Source organism: Semicossyphus pulcher, unplaced genomic scaffold, assembly GCF_022749685.1.
Source record: "Semicossyphus pulcher isolate SPU_LCO1_2020_fin unplaced genomic scaffold, fSemPul1.0.p SCAF_12, whole genome shotgun sequence".
NCBI lineage: Eukaryota > Metazoa > Chordata > Actinopteri > Labriformes > Labridae > Semicossyphus > Semicossyphus pulcher.
Genome location: NW_027211626.1, coordinates 24,887,300 through 24,907,983, shown reverse-complemented (window position 1 = coordinate 24,907,983; position 20,684 = coordinate 24,887,300). Strand labels below are relative to the sequence as shown.

The 20,684-nt window shown below is 38.1% G+C and overlaps 1 protein-coding gene across 1 annotated transcript in view; it reads right to left on the bottom strand.

The window, feature by feature from the left end:
* Window positions 1-303: 303 nt before the first annotated feature.
* The window catches only part of vps8 (VPS8 subunit of CORVET complex), a 79,177-nt gene continuing 58,796 nt past the window's right edge, over window positions 304-20,684 (bottom strand). The window contains exons 28-45 of the mRNA XM_069658328.1: window positions 19,949-20,068; window positions 18,010-18,066; window positions 17,833-17,915; window positions 16,578-16,662; window positions 15,169-15,267; window positions 13,773-13,862; window positions 12,479-12,525; window positions 12,209-12,353; window positions 10,512-10,601; window positions 10,178-10,360; window positions 10,021-10,102; window positions 9,389-9,471; window positions 9,019-9,099; window positions 4,940-5,109; window positions 3,159-3,327; window positions 2,368-2,421; window positions 1,695-1,775; window positions 304-1,084 (exon numbers count right to left, since the gene is read on the bottom strand). Coding sequence (XP_069514429.1) covers window positions 959-1,084; window positions 1,695-1,775; window positions 2,368-2,421; window positions 3,159-3,327; window positions 4,940-5,109; window positions 9,019-9,099; window positions 9,389-9,471; window positions 10,021-10,102; window positions 10,178-10,360; window positions 10,512-10,601; window positions 12,209-12,353; window positions 12,479-12,525; window positions 13,773-13,862; window positions 15,169-15,267; window positions 16,578-16,662; window positions 17,833-17,915; window positions 18,010-18,066; window positions 19,949-20,068 — 1,845 coding nt within the window. The 3' untranslated portion in view covers window positions 304-958. The remainder of the gene's footprint in view (window positions 1,085-1,694; window positions 1,776-2,367; window positions 2,422-3,158; window positions 3,328-4,939; window positions 5,110-9,018; window positions 9,100-9,388; window positions 9,472-10,020; window positions 10,103-10,177; window positions 10,361-10,511; window positions 10,602-12,208; window positions 12,354-12,478; window positions 12,526-13,772; window positions 13,863-15,168; window positions 15,268-16,577; window positions 16,663-17,832; window positions 17,916-18,009; window positions 18,067-19,948; window positions 20,069-20,684) is intronic.

Here is a 20,684-nt window from a genome sequence, read left to right as displayed (position 1 = left end):
AGTTTGGTCTGTGTGTGCGCTGCCCACAGTCAGTGACGGAGCAAGAACAAAAGTATTGTCAGGTTATGCATTATGTATTGCAAGATAATGCAATATGTATTGTGAGAGAACGCAAAAGTATCCTCAAAAGAATTCTCGCGGTGACCCCTCGTGGGCTCCGTAGATATCAGAACCATGACAAATTTCTGGGGGTTTCCAACCCTATCTAATATCTTGTCTCAATACTATCTTCTACGTTTCAGTACTGATTATAATAATACATCAGTAGACATGACTAGATCATGCTAAGTAGGTAAGCACACATAACACCACTCAATATATTTTATTGCCAAAATAAACAAACAAAAAGAGATTGAAAATTGACATATTTATGCGTCCAGGGGGTTTAAGTTGAAGTACCATTCATTTTCTCAGTCACTTTGCCTGACACTGTTCAACTCCAGAATGGGTATAAACCTGTCTTGTTTAATCAACAATACTAAAGATCAACAACTTATTTAGAAATGAACTGAATCTTAAATGGAAAAGGTCTGTGGGCAAAAAACTGAATGAGAGCAGTTAACAAGACCTGATATAAAAGGTTGCTGCATACAGCACCGACATCAAGCAAAAAATACAAAATATGAAATATAAAAGCGGTTAAAATTGGTGGGCACTTTCAGATTGTGGATCATTATGGATAATTTGGCAGTCATGATTCAGAATTTGGTTTTTGACATGTCTCTTATTGCTGCTTGTAAACCAACATTGAGTATAATTTCCCTCTCTCAGAGAAACACAATTTTAACATTCTAACATCAGTATGCAAATCAAGGCAATGTAGTTCAACAAGCAAAAGCATAACATGTGTTACATAAACAATGGAAGATATTAAAGCTACATTAAGTTGTACAGTTGAGAACTTCAATACTTCACTCCAAACAAACAAATCAAGGGAAATCGATAAACAAGCCAAGCGCTACTCTTCTAACAGAGGTGGGGGAGAGAGCTTAAGTTGGAAATTCTCAGTGTGTGGTTGGCCTAGGATCATGAGCCCTGTCTTCTCATTGCTGTGGCAGGTGGAGAGTTCTGAAAGGATGGACAACTGGGAAAAGAGAGGAACAAAAAACAGAACAATTAAAAAAAATGATACATTCTCTTTACTCGTCTCCCTCCCAAGTGTAAACACACAGTCACACAAATACACACTCACTCAAACGTCTTGTCATGAACAGCTTGAACAAACATCCCAAAACATAGTCTGTACAAATTTTACAAGCCAAATAGTTAACTAAAATAGATTCAAATGTAGTCATGTTCTTCACTGAAGGTCATAAGCTGATAAAGATTTTATAATTAGATTTTCTTTAACCAAAGACATAAAAAATAATTGTCAATGTCATAATAATTTCAATTGTCATAACAATTATTGTGATTGCTTTTACTTTGCTTTTACTGCAAAGAGAGCTGCTTAACTGTTTCTTGTTGTTTTACTGACAATGACAATGAAGTTTCTAATCTAATTCTAATCTAATGGAGGCTCTCGTGTTTAGCAGGATCCATAGCAGCTTCACCCTGACCTGAAGTGCTTCACACAGTTGTGTTTAACACTAGCCTGCCTCTGGTTAAACCTGACACCCTTGATAATTCTCGATCTTCTGCATAAGGCCTTAATGGTAATCTGAAAAATACAGAATAAGAAGAACAGTTCATACCCTGGATGGTCCTCGGTACAAACTGCGTAACCGATCCCAGGACTGTTCCTGCTGAAGGTTCAACGTGGCCTCAACAAACACCTGAGCCACAACACAACCAAAGCAAAAAGAATGTCAGAAGCATAAATATTGGACAGGAGACATTGGATTTTTTGTTTGGAAGTTTTGAGAGTGAAAGTCGGACAAAAACATATTTCAGTATAATAATCTCTAACAAAGCCAGAGAAGGCGTCACACCCGTGGTGTCATTTGGAGATGATATACTGTATGTACAGACACTCACTGGCCACTTCATTAGGTACACCTGAAAAATCTAATGCAGTTCAATACAACAGCACTGCCATGATTCTGCTTTTATGAAGTTTAGTTTTGGTTGACTTTTGTTTTGTTGAAAGTCAGAAGTGTGTAAATTCAATTATGTTTATTAATGAGGCCACAGCTAAAGGTGTTGTATTGAACTTAATTATATTGAGATGTGTCTATTTTTTTTGTCCTCCCTATTTAAATACATAAGGGGCCAGAGTATTAGAAACACCTCTGAATATAATGCAGTTCAGTACAGCCCCACCACCAATTACATAAATATATATATATATATAATTATATATGCGTGTATACATATATATATATATCTATATATATGCAGCTTTCGATGGATCCGATAAAACTTTACCTTTTTCCCGTGAGCCTCTGCTCCTGTATCACGATGTACTGATGAAACACAAGTCTGAGTCAGAGAGAGGAAGATAAAGAATGTTAGGTTCTGTAAGAAATTCTGTCAGCTAATAAGAGCAGTATAATATAATCAAAATCAAATCAAAATCCCTCTGGCATAGAAATTGGAATTTTATATCACACGTTATAACAGGCCTTTCACAATTGCTGGCTGATGTCCATTTACTTTACAACACTCCATGCCACCTTATGGGAAAGATGAGGGAACAAACGTAAACTCTGAGACTAAGGGCTCATCTTTACTGGCACAATGACAAGAAAAAAGAACTTAGTGTTGTGGTCTACAGCTGCTGCTTTTTTGGTTCTTGTAGATATACATGTTGTAATATGCCCAAAAAAGCTTGCAAAGGGTTTGATGAAGCATTATCCCCCCATCCTGCTACATCACTTTTATGATTTGTTTTATTGAAATCATGCAAACATTTGCATATTGCAGTTTTTATTTATTTTTATAGCTGCACATTCTGACAATCGGTATTTTTTTTTTGTAAAAAAAATATTTCTGAACCATCTACCTTGTGAATATAGCCAATCTGGTTACATAGCTGATATATATTAACCATCCTTTGCACTCTTTATCACTGCACTACTGTCTTTTTGCCTTAATGTGTATTTTTGTCAGTATAGAGATCCTTGTAAAGTGGAGTCAAAATCCTTGTATGTCTTCACTTCCTTGGCCAATAAAGCTGATTGAAGATTTTGATTCTGATAAAGCACAAACTCGCTCACCTGTGCAAGGGATGTGCTACGAAGTCTTTTTGGTTCGATGGAAGGCCCACTCCTTCCTCCTTGGCTGGAGGAACATTTGTAGCAGCTCCACTGCTGTTGCAGTTCTGAAGCAATGCCCCAACCACAGTCCTTCTGCAGCAGGCACTGGAAGTGGTACAGGTGGCCACAGCTAACAAAACACACATATGCGGGTTAGCGCCAGTATTCATTTATTGATTCAACCTTTATTTGATCTTGAGAAATCATTGAGGGCATGCCCTCAATTTCAATGACATCAAGAGTACAATTAAAAGAGAATAAACGAAAACACAAAAAATAAACAAAGAAGTAAATAATTATACGGAACAGGAAAGTAATCAAGTAGAGAAAGCAGAGTACAGTTAAAAACAGTGATGTGCATAGGCGGAGTAGTTTGTAATCATGTTTCTAAAAAGAACTACCTTTAATGAGTTTTAATGTGTATTGCAAAGTGTTCCAGGTGTGTGCAGCACGGAAGGTAAAGGATGTTTTCCCAATTCTTGTGTTTGCTCATGGAACCTCAACATTAGCCAATCACTCGAGCGAGTTTGAAAAAGGCAATTAACCAAGTTTAAAAAAGAGGTGGTGTGCCATGGTAAATTTTAAAACAGAGCTTTATAAATGAATAGTAGCCAATGCCTGTCACATCTAACTGTTAATGATGGCCAACCGACTTTATAATATAAGATGCCATGAGTGGAATAGTTGTCACCATTGATGAATCTCAGGACGTCCTCATTTCCCATCATGCCTGCCGCCTAGTACTGACTGAGTAGTTTAAGTTAAGTTTGCTATTTTATGTTCCAAAATGCAAAAAAATATTGTGTTGGTGTTTTTAATGTGTCTGTTCCGAACACATGTTCTGTATATGTTGGTTATTGTCATTTTTGTGCTGGTTTATAGTTGTAACCATGAGTGAGGAGGCTGTTACATTTCTTGACTTCAGCTGTATATTAAGAAAAAGACTGAAGGCTTGGCTCTTTTGCAGTCAAAGGTAAAACTGCACCCCCTATTTATAGGGGGCTCATTTATATTGGAGCATATACACCGATATCGATGTATCTGCAAGGTGACAATATTGGCTGATAAAATTGGTTGACTGAAAAATGGGTCGGGCTCTACTCAACACACGCGAACACATCTACTCTGGGTTCTGATTTAGCTCTGTTTCCTAATCAGTTCTAAACATTGAGATATTATCTTTCATTTCTTAGTTTTTCCATAATTATTTGTATGTGGGTGTGTGTGTGTGTGTGTGTGTGTGTGTGTGATTTTGTGCATTGGATTGTGTGTGTGTCTGCTTGTATATACATTTTTTCCATCTGTGTGTGTATGTGTACATGTATGCATTAGCAGTTATATATTAATGTGTCGACATGTATATATATATATATATATATGTTACTTTTTCTTATATATAGAAATGGTTGAATAACTTGCAGTAATTACATAATTACATTGATTGTATCAATCTGGGTTAACCCATTTAATCCCATTGGATATTATTTCTAAGTTTCCGTACAGAGCCTTGAATCTACTTCTGAAACAGGCTTTCTAAATAAAACTGCCATGCCGTCTCTTGCATCATCATAGTCAACTTTTTGGCAGAACAGTTTTACTGGTTTATTTTACAGGTGTTCCTAACGTAGTGGCCACATATGTGCATCCAAAGACAATTATATTTTGGCCAAAGCTTTAATTAACCAAAAAAATAAAATAAATTAAGATGTTTGTCCCATTTAAAGTCCTCCTGTTAATGTTACCTGAACACAATGATCTCATCAACTGAGTCCTGCCTCCTCTTGTACTGCTGGAGGCAAATGTAACAGTAGTCCTGTCGTGGATGGAGTCCTTTAGTGACTGCAGCATGCAGATGAGCCAGGGACCAATGGAGGTCGTGGTTCAACAGACTGGTGGTTGTTTCAAGTAAAGTCTAAAACAGAAAAAAAAACATTACTAAAGGCCAATCTGCATTTGTTAACTGTCAATTACCAATAAATTCACAGATGAAACATTTAATAATCCTGACCATCTGGTCATCTATAACCAACAACAACCATTTTTTTTTACAAAACAGGGATCCATTTTTCATTTATGAATACATGTTATAAATTATCACTATTCATTTTATATAACTATTTATTCATAATATGTATTGCCATTGAGCCTGACAACTTGAGGATATTTTTCTAAGGATTTTTTCATACTAGTAATTACAAAATTCAGCTTTACTCATAGCGACACCTGCTGCCGACAGGAAATGTCACGTTTTTCACTATTAGAAATTTCTCCAAAGCAGTACAACATAAGGACCATCAGTTTTCATCAGAGGTCGTGTCTGCTGCAGTGCGACAAATATAACGTTCACCATGAAGCCTCGCCATAAACATTTATGCTGTTATAACTCAGCTGTACTTCATATTTGCACCAAATTTCATGTGCAGCCTGAGTCTTGGTTTGAACATATCTATAATTATATTTTTTATAATAGTCACAGAGCCAGTTACTGCTTCTATATTATCACTTGCAATTCCTAGAAAGTGGCTATATCGCCCTCAAACTTGGTCAGCAACTTACAAAGACCTTTGCCATGCTTCATTATGAAACTCATAAGTCTACGTCTCACGCTTTTGCAATGACGTCATGTAAAGGAAATAGTGTTTGAGGGGCTTAAAATACTCAGTGCCCCCTAAAAATGTTCAAACGTTTTTAGCCCTTGTAGCACATTACACCTAGAATTATGACATTTGGTAGGCAATTGTATAAAGCCTCACCTTACGAAAAAGCCTCTGGACCCATACCTTAAAACCAACAGGAAGTCCGCCTTTATGAATTCACAGTCAAAATATAGTGTATTTTGTATCGTTTTAAGGGGTCATACTTTTACGACCTATCCACCTCAAATTGAGTGTGGGGTTAGAAGAGCGTTACCAAGTTACCAAACTTATATAAATAACTTAATGGGCGTGGCCGAGGCGGCTCGTAGAAATTCCATGTCTCACCATTTTCAATTAAATTCAAATAGTTTATTTCAAACCAATCAGACGAAACAAATACCAACCAACAACATAACAAAGACATTACAACAACAAACAAACAAAAACAAACAAATAAAAATAACACCAAACAATACAACCACCATGGTTTGAAATGGGGATGGAAGAAGCAGAGCATGAAACAGGAGGTTGCTGTAACTCATACTACTGTAACATACTAGATCCTAACTGCCTGGAATTTAACATGTTTGCTTAAAGTCCCCATCTGAAAAAATGCCAAAGGCAATATTCAGTATTTCTCATAGCGACACCTCCTGGTGGCAGACAATAAGCCTTGCGTGAGGATAACAGCTCCTGCGACCCAAGAATCCTTTTCACTATCATTAATTCCATTATAAACCCTCCCCTCAGATCTAACTTAGAACCCTCAACAATCAGCTGTGAAGACATCAAAAAATTATTCCTAGACAAATTTGATATTATCAGACAGAACATCACTCCCTCTGATCGGCTGTTGGTAAATCCACCCAGAAGTCCACCGACATACTTTTCTGCCCATCTCACTCCCACAGCTTGACAAAATCATTTCTGGCTCAAAGCCCACCACCTGCTGCCTTGATATTATTCCCACTAAGCTGCTGGAGGAGGTTCTTGGGGAAATTGGTCCGAGCATAGTAAATATTATTAACAGCTCTCTACTAACTGGAAATGTCCCACAATAGCTAAAACATGCCATAGTTCAACCCCTATTAAAAAAAACATGTCTGGATCAGATAATACTAAACAATTTCAGACCTATTTCAAAATGTCCTTTTCTGAGTAAAGTCCTGGAGAAAGTAGTCCTCCAACAGATAATACCTTTCCTCAACAGCAATAACATCTTCGAAAAATTTCAGTCAGGTTTAATGAGCTGCTGTGCCACCACAGCACGGAATCTGCCTTGTTGAGGGTCAATAATGACCTCCTAGTAGCAGCTGATGGTGGCCTTTTTGCAGTCTTGGTCCTGTAAGATCTCAGCACAGCCTTCGATATGGTAGACCACACAATACTAATTGACCGTCTGCGTCACTGGGTTGGGGTCTCTGGAACAGCCCATGCCTGGCGTCAATACTACTTAATAGACAGGACTTTCTCGGTTGCAGTTAACAACTCCTTCTCCACCCCTGATAGCATGTGGAGTCCCAAAGGCTCGGTCCTTGGGCCCCTCCTGTTTTCAATCTATATGCTCCCATTAGGTAAAATTGTTCAGAAACATAATATCACATTTCATTGTTATGCAGATGACACCCAGCTTTACCTCCCCATTCAACCCAGTGACAAAAATGGACCAACTGCTCTTGCCAAATGTCTGGAGGATATTAATTTAAGGGGTGGATGGCTAATAACTTTTTACAAGTCAATGAAAACAAAACAGAGGTCATAATGTTCAACCCACCAAACTTCATAAGCACCCCTGCCTAATACCTCAATCATCTATCCAATCACATGAAACACTTTGGAATAAGATTCAACAATAATCTGAAATGTGATAAACAAATTAGCACAGTCATCAAATCTAGCTTCTTTCAGCTCCGAATCATATCCAAGATCAGGACATTATTATCACAAAGATTCAGAAAAAGTCATCCATGCCTTCATTTCCTCCAGACTCGACTACTGCGACTCTCTATTATATTAATCTCTATATTTTGGTATCAACCAGGCCTCTATTCACCGTTTACAACTTGTTAAGAATGCTGCAGCCAGACTCATACTAGCATCTCTGCACTGGCTCCCCATTCAGTACAGAATCCTGTACAAGATTCTCCTATTTGTATTTAAAGCCCTTCATGGCCTCGCCTCAAGATACATTACAAAACTCCTATCCCCATACAGTACAGCTAGGCCCCTCAGATCATCTGATCAAGGGTTATTAACCATCCCACGATCACAAAGAAAACTTTTTGGGGACAGGGCCTTCTCTGCAGCAGCACCAAGACTCTGGAATAGCCTCCCATCACTTATAAGAACAGCAGAATCTCTCGGCAGCTTTAAAACATGCCTCAAGACTTACTTTTACTCCCTTGCCTTCCCTTACTGTTAACGATGACATGCGTTGCATTTTACCTTGTTTAACAAAAGCTTCAAGTTGTCTGTGTGTTTGGTGTAGTTGTGTGCATGTCTGTTGTACTTGTGTGCATGTCTGTTGTACTTGTCTGCATGTCTGTGGCATGCACATGTTTGGGTGTGCTCTCTATGTATTTGTTTATGTATTTCAAATATTCATGTCATGCGATAATCTTTTTATTGCTCTTTTCATCTGTTCTTAATTTTATTGTAAAGTTTATTTTTATGCTTGCTGTAACTTTGGTACAAACCCTGTTTGTTTTAAAGCGCTCTATAAATAAATCTCACCTTGACCTTGAAGCAATCCCACTTCTTCAAAAGGTCAGCATTAGGGCCTTTACATGAGCATTCAGCGCCTCCTTCTGGACTAATAAAATAGCCTTTTCAATATGTTCATGCTCTGCCTGCATGCAACGTTAATTACCAATTAAGTCTCAGCCAGTCAGGGAAGGGCACCTGTGGCTGCTGTGTCCAGTTTCCAGCTTTGTGCTCAATAGAAACATCTGTTGCTGATAGTTCATCACACTACGGTTGCCTGTTGGCTGGATACGTTATTCAATGATCAATCTGGGCATCCCTAATTCAAATTATGTGATTCAAATTCAGAATCTTGATTTAATTATTCAAGTTGCGAAATTCAAATATAAATACACACACGCACACACACACACACACACACACACACACACACACACACACACACACACACACACACTAACACTCTCACACAAGTTCTTTACCTGTTCGTAGTTAAAAGTGTCCAGCATACCCAGAATGAGGCTTTGGATCTCTGCCAGCTTCCCTGTCCCATAGACAGGGTCCTAACAGACACAAAAATGCAGACAGTATGTTATGCACATGTAATGCTTAAAGGAATTTGCCCAACAACTCCAGAGGTATAATTTTATTCTGTTGCCAATCTGTTTGTGTGATATGTTTCAAATGGAAATCTTTTTGCCATAGTATTTAAACTTCAAGGTTTTATCCCTCATTTTAAAAACATCAATGGATGGATGAATTTCAAATAAATATGTTTTGGATGTGAATGACACACACAATCCTTAAAGAAGGGAGCGTTAAGAAAGGCAGCACAAAAGCACAAATACTCACCTGAAGTATCCGTTGGATGATGGCCGGAAGAGAAATAAAGCTGCTCATACAATTAAGAACCTTCATTGTCAGCTCCCTCAGCACTGAAATATTAAGTGCACGATGAAACATTAAATAAAGGTACTCAGTGGCTACACAATCATGAAATATACACAGATTATCACATTATTTATGATTATTCTTAAAAGATTCATGGCCACTAGGGGCATAGAAAATACAATAAAAATGATCACTCCTCCACTAAGAAGTTAAAGTCTCAATAGTTTTCATGTCATATTTTACAGGTGGTATTTATTAAACCTTCAGTTCATACTTTTCAACAGTTAATCAAATGTGGAAGATTTAAACTGCCATAAAATAATAAGACCAAGAAATAATGTGCAAAATAATGTGAAAAAAATAGTTTTACACAAATCTGATTTCATGCTTGCATTTTCAGGGTCATTCTTAAAATGAAAAATATACAATTATTAAGATTGTTTGGTCTTTAATAACTGAGAATATTGCTTTTCATTGTCAGATAAAATCATTCCACATTAAAATTAAATCAAAACACAAAAATGAAATGTAAAGTTTCAGAGAGCTGCTTGATCACACTTGTAGTGATACAAACATGTTGCTTGTGTCTCTACCTTCAAATGTCTGCATGGAACCAAGCCCCTTCACTTCTTTTTGAGAAGCCATCATTGTCTCCAGAAGTGGAAACCACAGGGACTGCCACGAAAAAATAATGAATAAGCAGACAATAACACAACCACTTTCACCCACACAGATGTACACTGACAATACCTCTCTTTGTTGCTGATCGAGGTTCTCAGAGCTGCGATGACACAAGTCAATGATGCTATTCAGTGAATCCTTTACTCTTGTCACTGTGGATACACTGTCTCCCTCCTCTTCATCCAGACTTTCATCTCTTTCAACTCCACTGTCCGGCTCAGAAGTGAGGAGACTCAGTTTTTCTTTCAATGTCTTCAGAGAGATTATAAAAACAGATCATTGACATTAAGAGCTACAAAAACAGCAATGGTGGTGATGGTGAAAGTTTGTGGTAACGGTAATCTATAGAGCATTTCCATTTATACTTCTACTTCACAACTACACTTCACAAACTGCTTGATACCTCCAATAAGATAGCAAAAGCTCCTTGAAAATCTCCCCTTTTTTCCATCAGATAGGCTAAAGCCTCATTGTGGTGGTACTTCTCTGTGATCTAGGAAAAGACAAGGAAAGAAAGAGAGAAGAACATGCTTTCAGACCAAAGGGTGCAGGTAAGCTGGTCAAATCTGGTACTGTATCTCACTGGGTGAGCATATTGCGTCATTTCCTGTTTTCTTGCTGCTACTGTGTTGTCCTGTGTTGTTTTAGCTGTTGCTAGAGGTCGAGCTAAATCGATTAATCTGCTGTAATTGTCATCACTGCGGTTATTCAGCCGCTATGTACGTAAACAAACACTAGTTTTCATCAAGCACTCTCGCTGTTGCATTAGCGACATATCTGCTAAACCCTTAACTTAATACTCGCTTAGCCGTTAGCATAGCAGCTAGCTTAGCGGAGAGGATTTGTGTGGATCTTTAGGTGTTGTGTGAGTCACAGCAAAACAACAAACGGTGAGCTTTGGTTTTGGGATTATGTCTTCAGTTTTTGGACTCAGCACTGCGCTATGAAACAAAGTTTATGTATTACTAGTGTGGGGCTGTGCAAGGCTCAACCCAGGCACACAGGCACAGACACGGGCAGAGCTGTTACGCATGAAGGGGATTATTATATGCATGCGCTGCTATTGCGCGCTCGTTTAAAAAAGTGAAGTTGCGTTGCAGACAGTTAAACTAGTAAACACGTCAAGTCTGGACTTTATAATAAACTGTTCAAAGGGCTGCCCCCTCCTCTCCCTGCTCATCATCGATCTGTGCATGGAGTTGAGGTCCGTCAGTGTGCGCTCAACTAATGCCTTTGTGAATCGGACCTTGAGAAGGAGCAGATAGCGGGTGCAAATTATGCACAATTTATGGTGCTCTCAGTGGCCGCAATTCATTCTTAGTGAATTCACCCCTTAGTGGGCACTTATGGCCAACACAATTTTGAGATACCTTAGCAAGTGCCTGGAAGCAAAAGAGGTCATTAAGTATTTTTGTAGGTACAAATCCTTGTGCCAGGGACAATGTGTTGGCATAAACTTAGCTTTAATGTCCACAAAGGATGCACCTCAGGAACACTGTATCGCTGTATCCCTAGTGTATTAGCAGTAGGAGCATAATACAAAACACATGCATTTAAAGAATTTAAAAAATAGATTAACACCTTGAAACTACACTTCAGGTTGCAGTTAAAGGATAACTTCGGGATTTTTCAACCTAGACCCCATTTTCCCATGTGTTTGTGTGTAAGTGACTAGTGGAGACAAGTAGCAAAAACAAGCGCTTTTAGTGGCTGTATATTGTTGTATGCACGGTGCCCCGTTTAGTTACATTGTATCTCATTTCGCAGCTGCCGGCCGGTGCTCCCTCCCTGAATGCTGGATTGATTTCAATAATTGTTGTCTCCACTAGTCTGTATCACCTGTACAGGCAAGCTGTAGTGATGGCAGCCTGTAGTATATCTTTATCCTTATCATTCCACTTCACCTCTTAAGTATATGAACACAAATGTAAAAGTTAATGTTCATTATATCAAATATACTTTAGTGTTGTTTTCACTGGATCATTCATGGAAAACTACTGATGTTCCTGCAAAGTGGACTCTGAACGCAGTTCATGACACAACTGAGTACAGGAATTTGCCCCTGAAACACAAACATATTCAAAGTATAGTAGATAGTACTTGTATGGCTATCTCCAGTCTGTAGTGCTGGGAGGTCTGGAGGAAGCTTATGGTCTGCTGAGGGGAAAAGCGGCAGAATAAGTCGAGCAGACGCTCATGAAGATCATGTTCCATTGGCAGGACGGTCCCTGAATGATGACCTTCCCTGAGTAACAGAGCAGATGAGAGGTGAGAAAAAAGAAAAGGAAGAGATAAAAAAAAAAGTAGGTGAGGAAAATTTAGAATATATGCAGAAGAGAGTAAGCAGAGCTATTATTAGACACACCATACCTTGGCTCCAGGAGACAGCTAAGGAACTTCATAAGTAACTGATCATCCTAAAGAGACAGAGAGACAAAGAGACAATAATAATAGAGAGAATAAGTGAGCTATTTACTGAGAGTGTAGAAAGATATTCTGGCAGTAACATCAACTGGTCCCACCAGAGGATGGACTTTTTGCAGCTTAAAATAACAGGTGCGCAATTTGTGGTAACTTTCATCCATCCAATGATTTTCAACATGATCAGCACCACTCTGGGCATCGAAGCATCTGAACTGGGAGCCGTGCGGGCTTGCAAGAACAAGGTTCAACAGCAGTTGCAAATGCGGGTCAAATTGAGCTCAATGAGCGGACCAAATCTATCCCCATTGTGGCCAAATTATGCGATTTAAATTCAAAATTTTAATTCAATTATTCAAGTTGAGAAATTCAAATATAAATAATTCCAATTCAGTTTCTACTGAGAAATATTTCTGCCCATAGCACTACTTTATCATGTTATTGTTGCATACATTATTGCACGAGTTGCAACCTGTTGTTCCTACTTGCTCCTAAATAACAAACTGTATGTGTAAGCTGTCTGCTGTCAGCAGCATATGCATTAAGTTTTGCAAATACATATTGTTGCTAGTTGCAAAGCATTCCCTGTGGTTTTGTTGATGACGTCATCAGCAACTAGTCTGTGTCGACTCTACTTTAATCTCATGACTGTCGACTTTAAAATAATCTGAAGTCGTTTAACCCCTACTGCATATTTAGCTAAACATGGCAGGTGACATAAGTTTATATTTTAGTGAGCAATCATGTTATAATGTTATCAGTGCACACTGCAGACTTTTGTTGACTTTGCCATTACATTTTTCTTCTCTTTCCTTCTAAAGGTAACAAGTCACTTGGTTCACACATATACTCTGCTCTGACTGTAAATTTGTTCTCTGGTGTTGCTATTGTACCAGTGAACAACTAAGTGGTTATCGTTTTTCACAAATAATTTGTCTTATTTGAGTCTCATTGAGCAATCAACCTACTCTACTCTTGATCCATGATTGCTACAGTCACTTGTCAAAGTGTCCTTGAGCAAGACACTGAACAGCAAATTGCTCCCCCACGGGCATAGATCCTGATTAAAGATTGGCAATTAGGCCTTTGCCATCAGTGTGTGAATGTGAGTGTGAAAGTAGTGTAAAAAGCGCTTTAAGTGCTCGGAAGACTAGAAAAGCTCTATATACAGTAAGTATAGTCCATTTACTAAATTAAAAGGAGAGATGCTATAATGTCATCATTATTTTTATTTTGACCTTACCTGAAGCTCAGAGATGATTTGCTGCACCTCATCAGTAAAGTGCAACAAGACTAGGTCAGCTGAATTGCTGGCATCAAGGGTAACCAACTCCTGCAAAAAATGTCAGAGCGTTATGTTAATGAAGCTACAATTGAAGAAACAAATGAGTCAAGAAATGCCTTCTTTTACCTGTACCCCTGAATTTGTAAAACGTATGAACAATAAGCAACTACAAGACAAAAAAATCATGCACTGACAAAGTAAGTTTACTTTATAAATCAGGACTGAAAAATTAGATTGTTCGTTTAGCTTGTGACCACCCAGCCCTACATCTCTTTTCTTCAGTCAGCTCAAAACTACACAGACATGTGAAAAAAATGCTCATTATTAATAGTCATTAAATGCACACAGACAAAGACTAGAGCCAGATTTAAAACAAAGCAACAGCTCTTAAGTACCTTTAATTAATACAACAGGCGTAGGTATGTAAATCCCGCCATCTAGACCAGGGGTTCCCAACCTTTCTGACTACACTGAGCAGACAGTAGCAATAATATTTTTGACGGACGGGGAGGGGTTCGACACGTATGCACATAAATCACGGTCACACGCACAGAAATACAGACAGATTGTATCTGTATTCATCAATGACTGTATATATAGATGGACAACGCGTCTCCATCTGCTTCCATTGTAGCAGCTGCATAAGCTGTATAGTTCATATATTTCACTGATAAACACAGAGCTTTAGAGGCACATCAGGCTTCATGATCAAAGTTTCAAGGGATGCAAAGCCAGGGTTGCCGGGTCTGCGGTTTTTCCAGCTGAATTGGGTGACTTTTGAAGTGTCTTTAGAGGCAGGAGGCCCTGTGTGGTTGCACACTTCACACAACCCATTTGACGGTTCTGACTCCGTGAATGTTTGGAATGTCACAGACACCTATTGGGTTTCGCGGGCCCCATTCTGAACAACCTACGGCCGGACCACGGACCGGGGGTTGGAAACCCCTGATCTAGACAAGCCACACTCATGTCTCCCTGTATGCATGCATAAATACTTGTTTAAAAGCATGGGTTCACACAAATGATTCATAGAAAACACATCTTATATAGAAGTATCTAGGATCAGGCTTCTGTTATGGATGCCTCCTAAATTTTTATTCATTTCATTATAAACATTTGTTGTTGACCCCTCCAACAGTGTTCATGACATGAAAATAGTGGAAGCGTACATGAATTTGTCACTTACATACTCTACTAAATATTCCATCAAGCCCTGAAATTCTTAAGGATCCCCCAGCAATGTTGGAGGATATAACTGGGGAGCAGGAATACATTCCTAATATTCTTCCCACCTTTACTGGTCCAAAAATTAAGGGATCATTTTGTGGGTATGTCTGTCTGTGTAAGTACTGACCTGTATGTGTTGCAATACTTTTTCCATGACAGTTTGTTTCTCTTTATGGCTGTAGCCGGGCATGGACAGCAGATTGTGGATGTAGCTGAAGATCTCCCCCTGAGATTCACACAACCCACCAATAATTACAAGTGTCAACATTTATAACCTTTGCAATGTACAAAACTGGGGCCTGAGAAAAAAAGAGTTCATCTATCAATACAAAGATGAAAAGAGACACATGACACATGCAAAATCAAAACATAAAAAATGCACCCCCACTGCCACACCCTTGGGCCAAAAACAATTAAGGTCCTCCTACAGACTGATCGAGTTTGAAGGAATGAAGGCAAATTAAAATCCAAAACTGGGTGACATGGGTAGCTTTTGTGCAGAATTGGACATGCTATATGTACCTACCAAATCATCTACATGTAGGTGACAAGAACAGCTTGCTGTACTTGAGAGAAAATCTGTAGGGAGTGTATGGAGCCATTTCGCAAGAAAATAATAATATGCCTTAACCCTATCAAATGTAAATTTTCACCACTTCTGATGCTTGTGCATAGTTTCATGAGTTTTTGAGAACTTCTAGCCCAGGGGTTCTCAATTAAACTTGAAAGAGGTGCAGTTAGAGAATTTTTTCTCAAGCAAAGGTCCAGAACATCGTAATGTCTGACCTGCGTTATGATTCAGTACCATACATTTATACATTTTGAACGTCTGTCAAATGAAATCAAGAAAATACAATTAGGCTAAATATTTTTTTCAACAACGCTTATTATAACTTTTACACAGAACTCTAATAATTTAACAATAATAATAATGAATACTTCAATATTGGTAAGGAAATATAGTGTGTCTGTATGTTGGGGGGTCAAAACCTTTATTTCCTGGGTTTTGGTTTATTTTATGCCCAGTTTGTGATGGAAATGTCTTTATTTGTAAATGAAAACAAATTAATTCAAATAATAAATGTCTGGTACTTCACATTCTAGCAGGATTGCTTTACAAATAGGTTTTTCATGTGTCTCTGCCATATTACAACCCTAACCCTTTCAATGTACTTCTGTAACAAAGAGATCTGTGTTGAGGAGATTAAGTATTAGGTATTTTTAAAATGTTTTTATAACCTCGTGTGAATCTTTATGATTAACTAAGCTGAATCATGGCAACTTAGTTAATGCCATGATTGTCTGTCTGTGTAAGTACTGACAAAAAAAAAATTAAATTGTAACATTGTAACATGATTCACCTCAAAGAACCACTGATCACCATGCTCATTTATGTCCATCAACATTCATGCGGCGCACTGGATCCTACAAACTGTTACTAAATAATCATTTTATCAATTTAACGGATCAAAAAATTAAAAAACACAAAATCACACACAACATGTACAATTTGATAAAAATGGAAATGTATATTACCTTTCTGAGGGGGTCTCTTAGGTAGCAGTCAATAATCCTGTCATACAAATTGTTCTTCTCGTATAGAAATTCACAGATTTGATAGCTGAAGGGCAAGGGAGATAAAAGGACCATGAAATGTGATTATAATAATAAAGGCAACTTATGTAAGTTACTATGACTTTATTCTATTGCTCATTTAGTGTTTTTCCAGATAGTTAAACTAAGTTTAAAACATTCTTAAAGATATGAGAGATCAGGGTAAATAACACTGGATACTTTAGGTAAGACTGTCTAGGGCCCCGTGTCCATATAGCGCCTTTTACTGGCAGCATGCGCTGGCAGGGCGCTGGAGACAGCTGGGATGAAGCGCTTGTGCGGTGAGAGAAAAAACACTGCACGCAGGTTTTGTTTCTATGACAACAATACGTTTAACTTACTACACAGCTAACAGCAAGCTTACAACGCATATGGCGATAAATGCACAACACTGACTAGCAACATTTAGTGTCCGGCCAATCTGCTCCCACAAATGTGCTTTTCGGTCTCTATTGTAATAGCCTACTGTTTGTTTGTCATATGTACAGCTCCGGGTAGACAGAAACGGCCAAAACACCAGCACCTTTCTGAAAAGTTCTGAGATTTTCAACTCGAAGCGCTCAGAGCGGCCGCACAAAAAAGGCGGAGTGCGCTGAAAAAAGACGCTGGATGGCTGCATGCAGCCGCATAAGCTCTGTCCTAAAATCTAAATTTAGTTTAATTCAAGACAGCACTTTTATCAAATCTGTTTCCAACGGCAACAGGCAGCTGTTTTCAGCAAGAAACTCTGATGAACCTTCTGGCCCTCATATCCATTTATTTCTCAAAAAAAAGCACCTACAATAGTAAATCCATTACAGTTCTCTATAAAGTCAACGTTTTTACCAATACCTAATTCTCCCTGCACGAGGCAAAAACTTTCAATCCTTGCTGTCTAGTAACACCTGACACCTCACTGAGAGCTCCTTTCTATATCCTATATTGACAACAGGACAAAAATGAAAATGTCTGTATGTCTGTATGAATGTCTGTGTACAAGAACTAAATGAACAATAACAATTGAGCTCTGTTAAGGACAAGGGCCCTAAAACGTATATGAGCTACATTTTACTAACTAACAAAAGTACCCTAAAAAGTTACAAAATATTGAACTGAAAAAGGCATGTTAAATGATGCTGCAACTACTCTATATAATTATCAGTGCGTATGTTTTGGTTCTATTTCGTCAGCTACTCACAATTTGGCCTTTTCCGCTAAAGCCAGCAGTCTTCCCTCATTATACTGGATGACACCCCCAACCTGAAGCAACTCCAGCAGAACCTAAAAGGCCAGTGACATGACATGATAAAACCATCTAGCAAATCACAGACTGCAGGCATGAAAGTATACAGTATATATCATGTATCTATCCAACCTGCTGCCTCTCAGTATGGCGGGAGTCATCATCTGGGCAACAAAGGAAGTCCAGAACCTACAAAGACAGAAAGAGCAAAAATGTTAATGAGTGGTGCTGGTGTTTTTTGTCTCACAAATAGTGCACAGTGGAATGTGCTGATGCAACAAAACAATGGATGAAACAGAGGTAAAGGAGATCACACATTTTGTCTGCAGGAAACCTAACAGATGGTAACATTACTTTATAGCCAATTTAAGAGATAAGGTAAAGTACCATTTCATAATTATGTCCAAATTACACTTATTGCACACAACCAGCAGAGGAGTCATTTATATAAGACATCTGTCACTGCCTGTCACGGTAAACAAGGCCCCAGTCTTCAGTTAAGTACATACACTTCAGTAGTGTATGCAGTTTGTTTAAATATTATTAATAAAAATATTGATTAATATTGCTGCCTTAATGTCTTTGGTTACAGCGTGACATTTGAAATGGAAACACCTGAACATGAAAGCGCGTGGTATCAAAAGTTACACTGCAAAAAAGGAATTTTAATCAATTAAAAAAACCTTGTTTCTTGGAAATAAGTCTTATTTTTTGTCTTAAGAGACAAATTATCTTGTCAAGCATGTTTAGCATTAGAATATATATCCTACTTTGTCTTAATAAAATATTCCAGCTCACATTGAGCTAGATTTAACAAGCCCCAACAATTGTTTGCATAATATCCCATCAGAGGAACAAGATTGCTTTTCTTGTTTTAAAAATAAGACCACTTGCACAACTTCTCAATTGTAGAATCTTAGGAAATGACACCATCTATTTTGTACATTTTGTAAAGGATCTGATCATCTCCAAATTTGGTCGATGTATTGTCAAGACATTGAAGATTAAAAGTTATTAAAAGCTTGAGTTTACTTAAAAGTGGCCGGGGCAAGTTTGATGTTTTTTGGCATTTTGCCAAAAACATGAAAATTCACCCTATTGTCATATGCAGTGTTCAATCAGTTCAAACCCTCCTTGATATCATCAGACTCCCGGCCTGAACAAATCTACATGCCAATATTCAGCTACACTCATAGCGCCACCTGCTGGCCACAGAAAATGCCATGTTTTATGCTAGAAGCCACTGCTCTACGGTGGTAAAACATATCGATCTCAAATGTGGGCCGTAAAGCCTTAAGGCCTTGATTAACGTTGGTAGAAAAATCTGTGAATTTTCGTCATAGGTGGCTTGGCAAACTTCAGTGCCTGGCCATGAAACAGGAAGTTCTTGTAACTACTTTACACAAGTTAAATCTTCTCCAAATTCCATATGCTTGTGAGAGCCTGTATCAACCCACTTTTGGATTTACCACTCATACAGGGGTATAGCACAATATATATTTTGGTATATATTTTCACAGGGTCACATGCTATAAAAAAATGCGTTTTCTTTAACAATACTTAAATAAAAACACTTAAACAATCCAGTGTGAAGAACTGCATCAATTTTGTCCACTGTAGTTGAAGTATGAGTTCAGAATTGAAAAAAAAACATACATTTTCTATCAAAAATATTCAAGTAAAACAGATGCACTTTAAAACTCAATATGAATAGGTGGATCCTACTTGTCCAGTGCTGTTACATATTTAGAAATGATTTGGAGCCACCATCCCACTATCCCCAAGCATCATCCTACTGCCAACACTGGTGGATTTGTGATTGCAGAGTACTCTGTTTATGTCTCCATCAACAAGCCACAACAATGTCTCTTCCTGCTTGTGTTTACCATAAGACATAAGTCTAAAGAAGAGAAAACCCAAAGAGACACTTTTGTTACATTTTTAAATACACTTTCATGTGTATAATCATTTATTGGCTATTGTGCAGCAAATGTACACTTTGCCTTACGCTATCGGGATACTATGACCTCTAATGTAATACTTTGGGTATTAAAGTGATCTGATTTGTTACCTGATCAAAGAGTTTCCTGTTCACAAAAAGTGTGTTGTCTGGTTTGGCCAACTGGCGAGCCAAGAAGGTGAAGAGCCCTCCGACCTGGGAAAGACTAAAGTCTGAGTTGTCCACCATCACCTGCGTAAACAGAAAGGCATATTACTAATCAAAGAAAAAAATAGATACAGAAATATGAAAACTTTAATAGTAGTATGATAATATTGCACCTCTTTGCAGTCTAGCAGAGACAGAATGACACTGTATTGTTCTGACATGCTGCTCTTCAGGTGACCTAAATGTTGCCTCAGGTGACAAGGGGCTGCTGCTGCCAGCCCTTTCTCTTTATAGAGTTTGTCTCTGATTAGTAATCAAATTTTTCAACTTCTTATAATATAAATCGTATTTGTTTTTTATTTAGACCAAAATCTGAAATGAATACGGGCAGTTATGAGTCATTTTCTTTTTCGGTGACATATGCTACAGGTATAGATGTTGAAACTAAAGTGAAAATAGCAATATTGTTGGAATGATATCAATATGAATATCCACACACTCAAGGTAAAAATAGGAGAACCTCCTATTCTCTACATTTTGTCAAGCCTGAGCAGTGGCTATGTGGCTGCTCTAACCTGTCAACATGCACACGGGAATGAAAAGCTAGATATTCCGTGACCAGCATCTGTGTATTGTTGTCCTTAAAAAACAGTGAAATTAAAAAATTATCCTTCATGCTCAAACATCAAAGATAATTTTT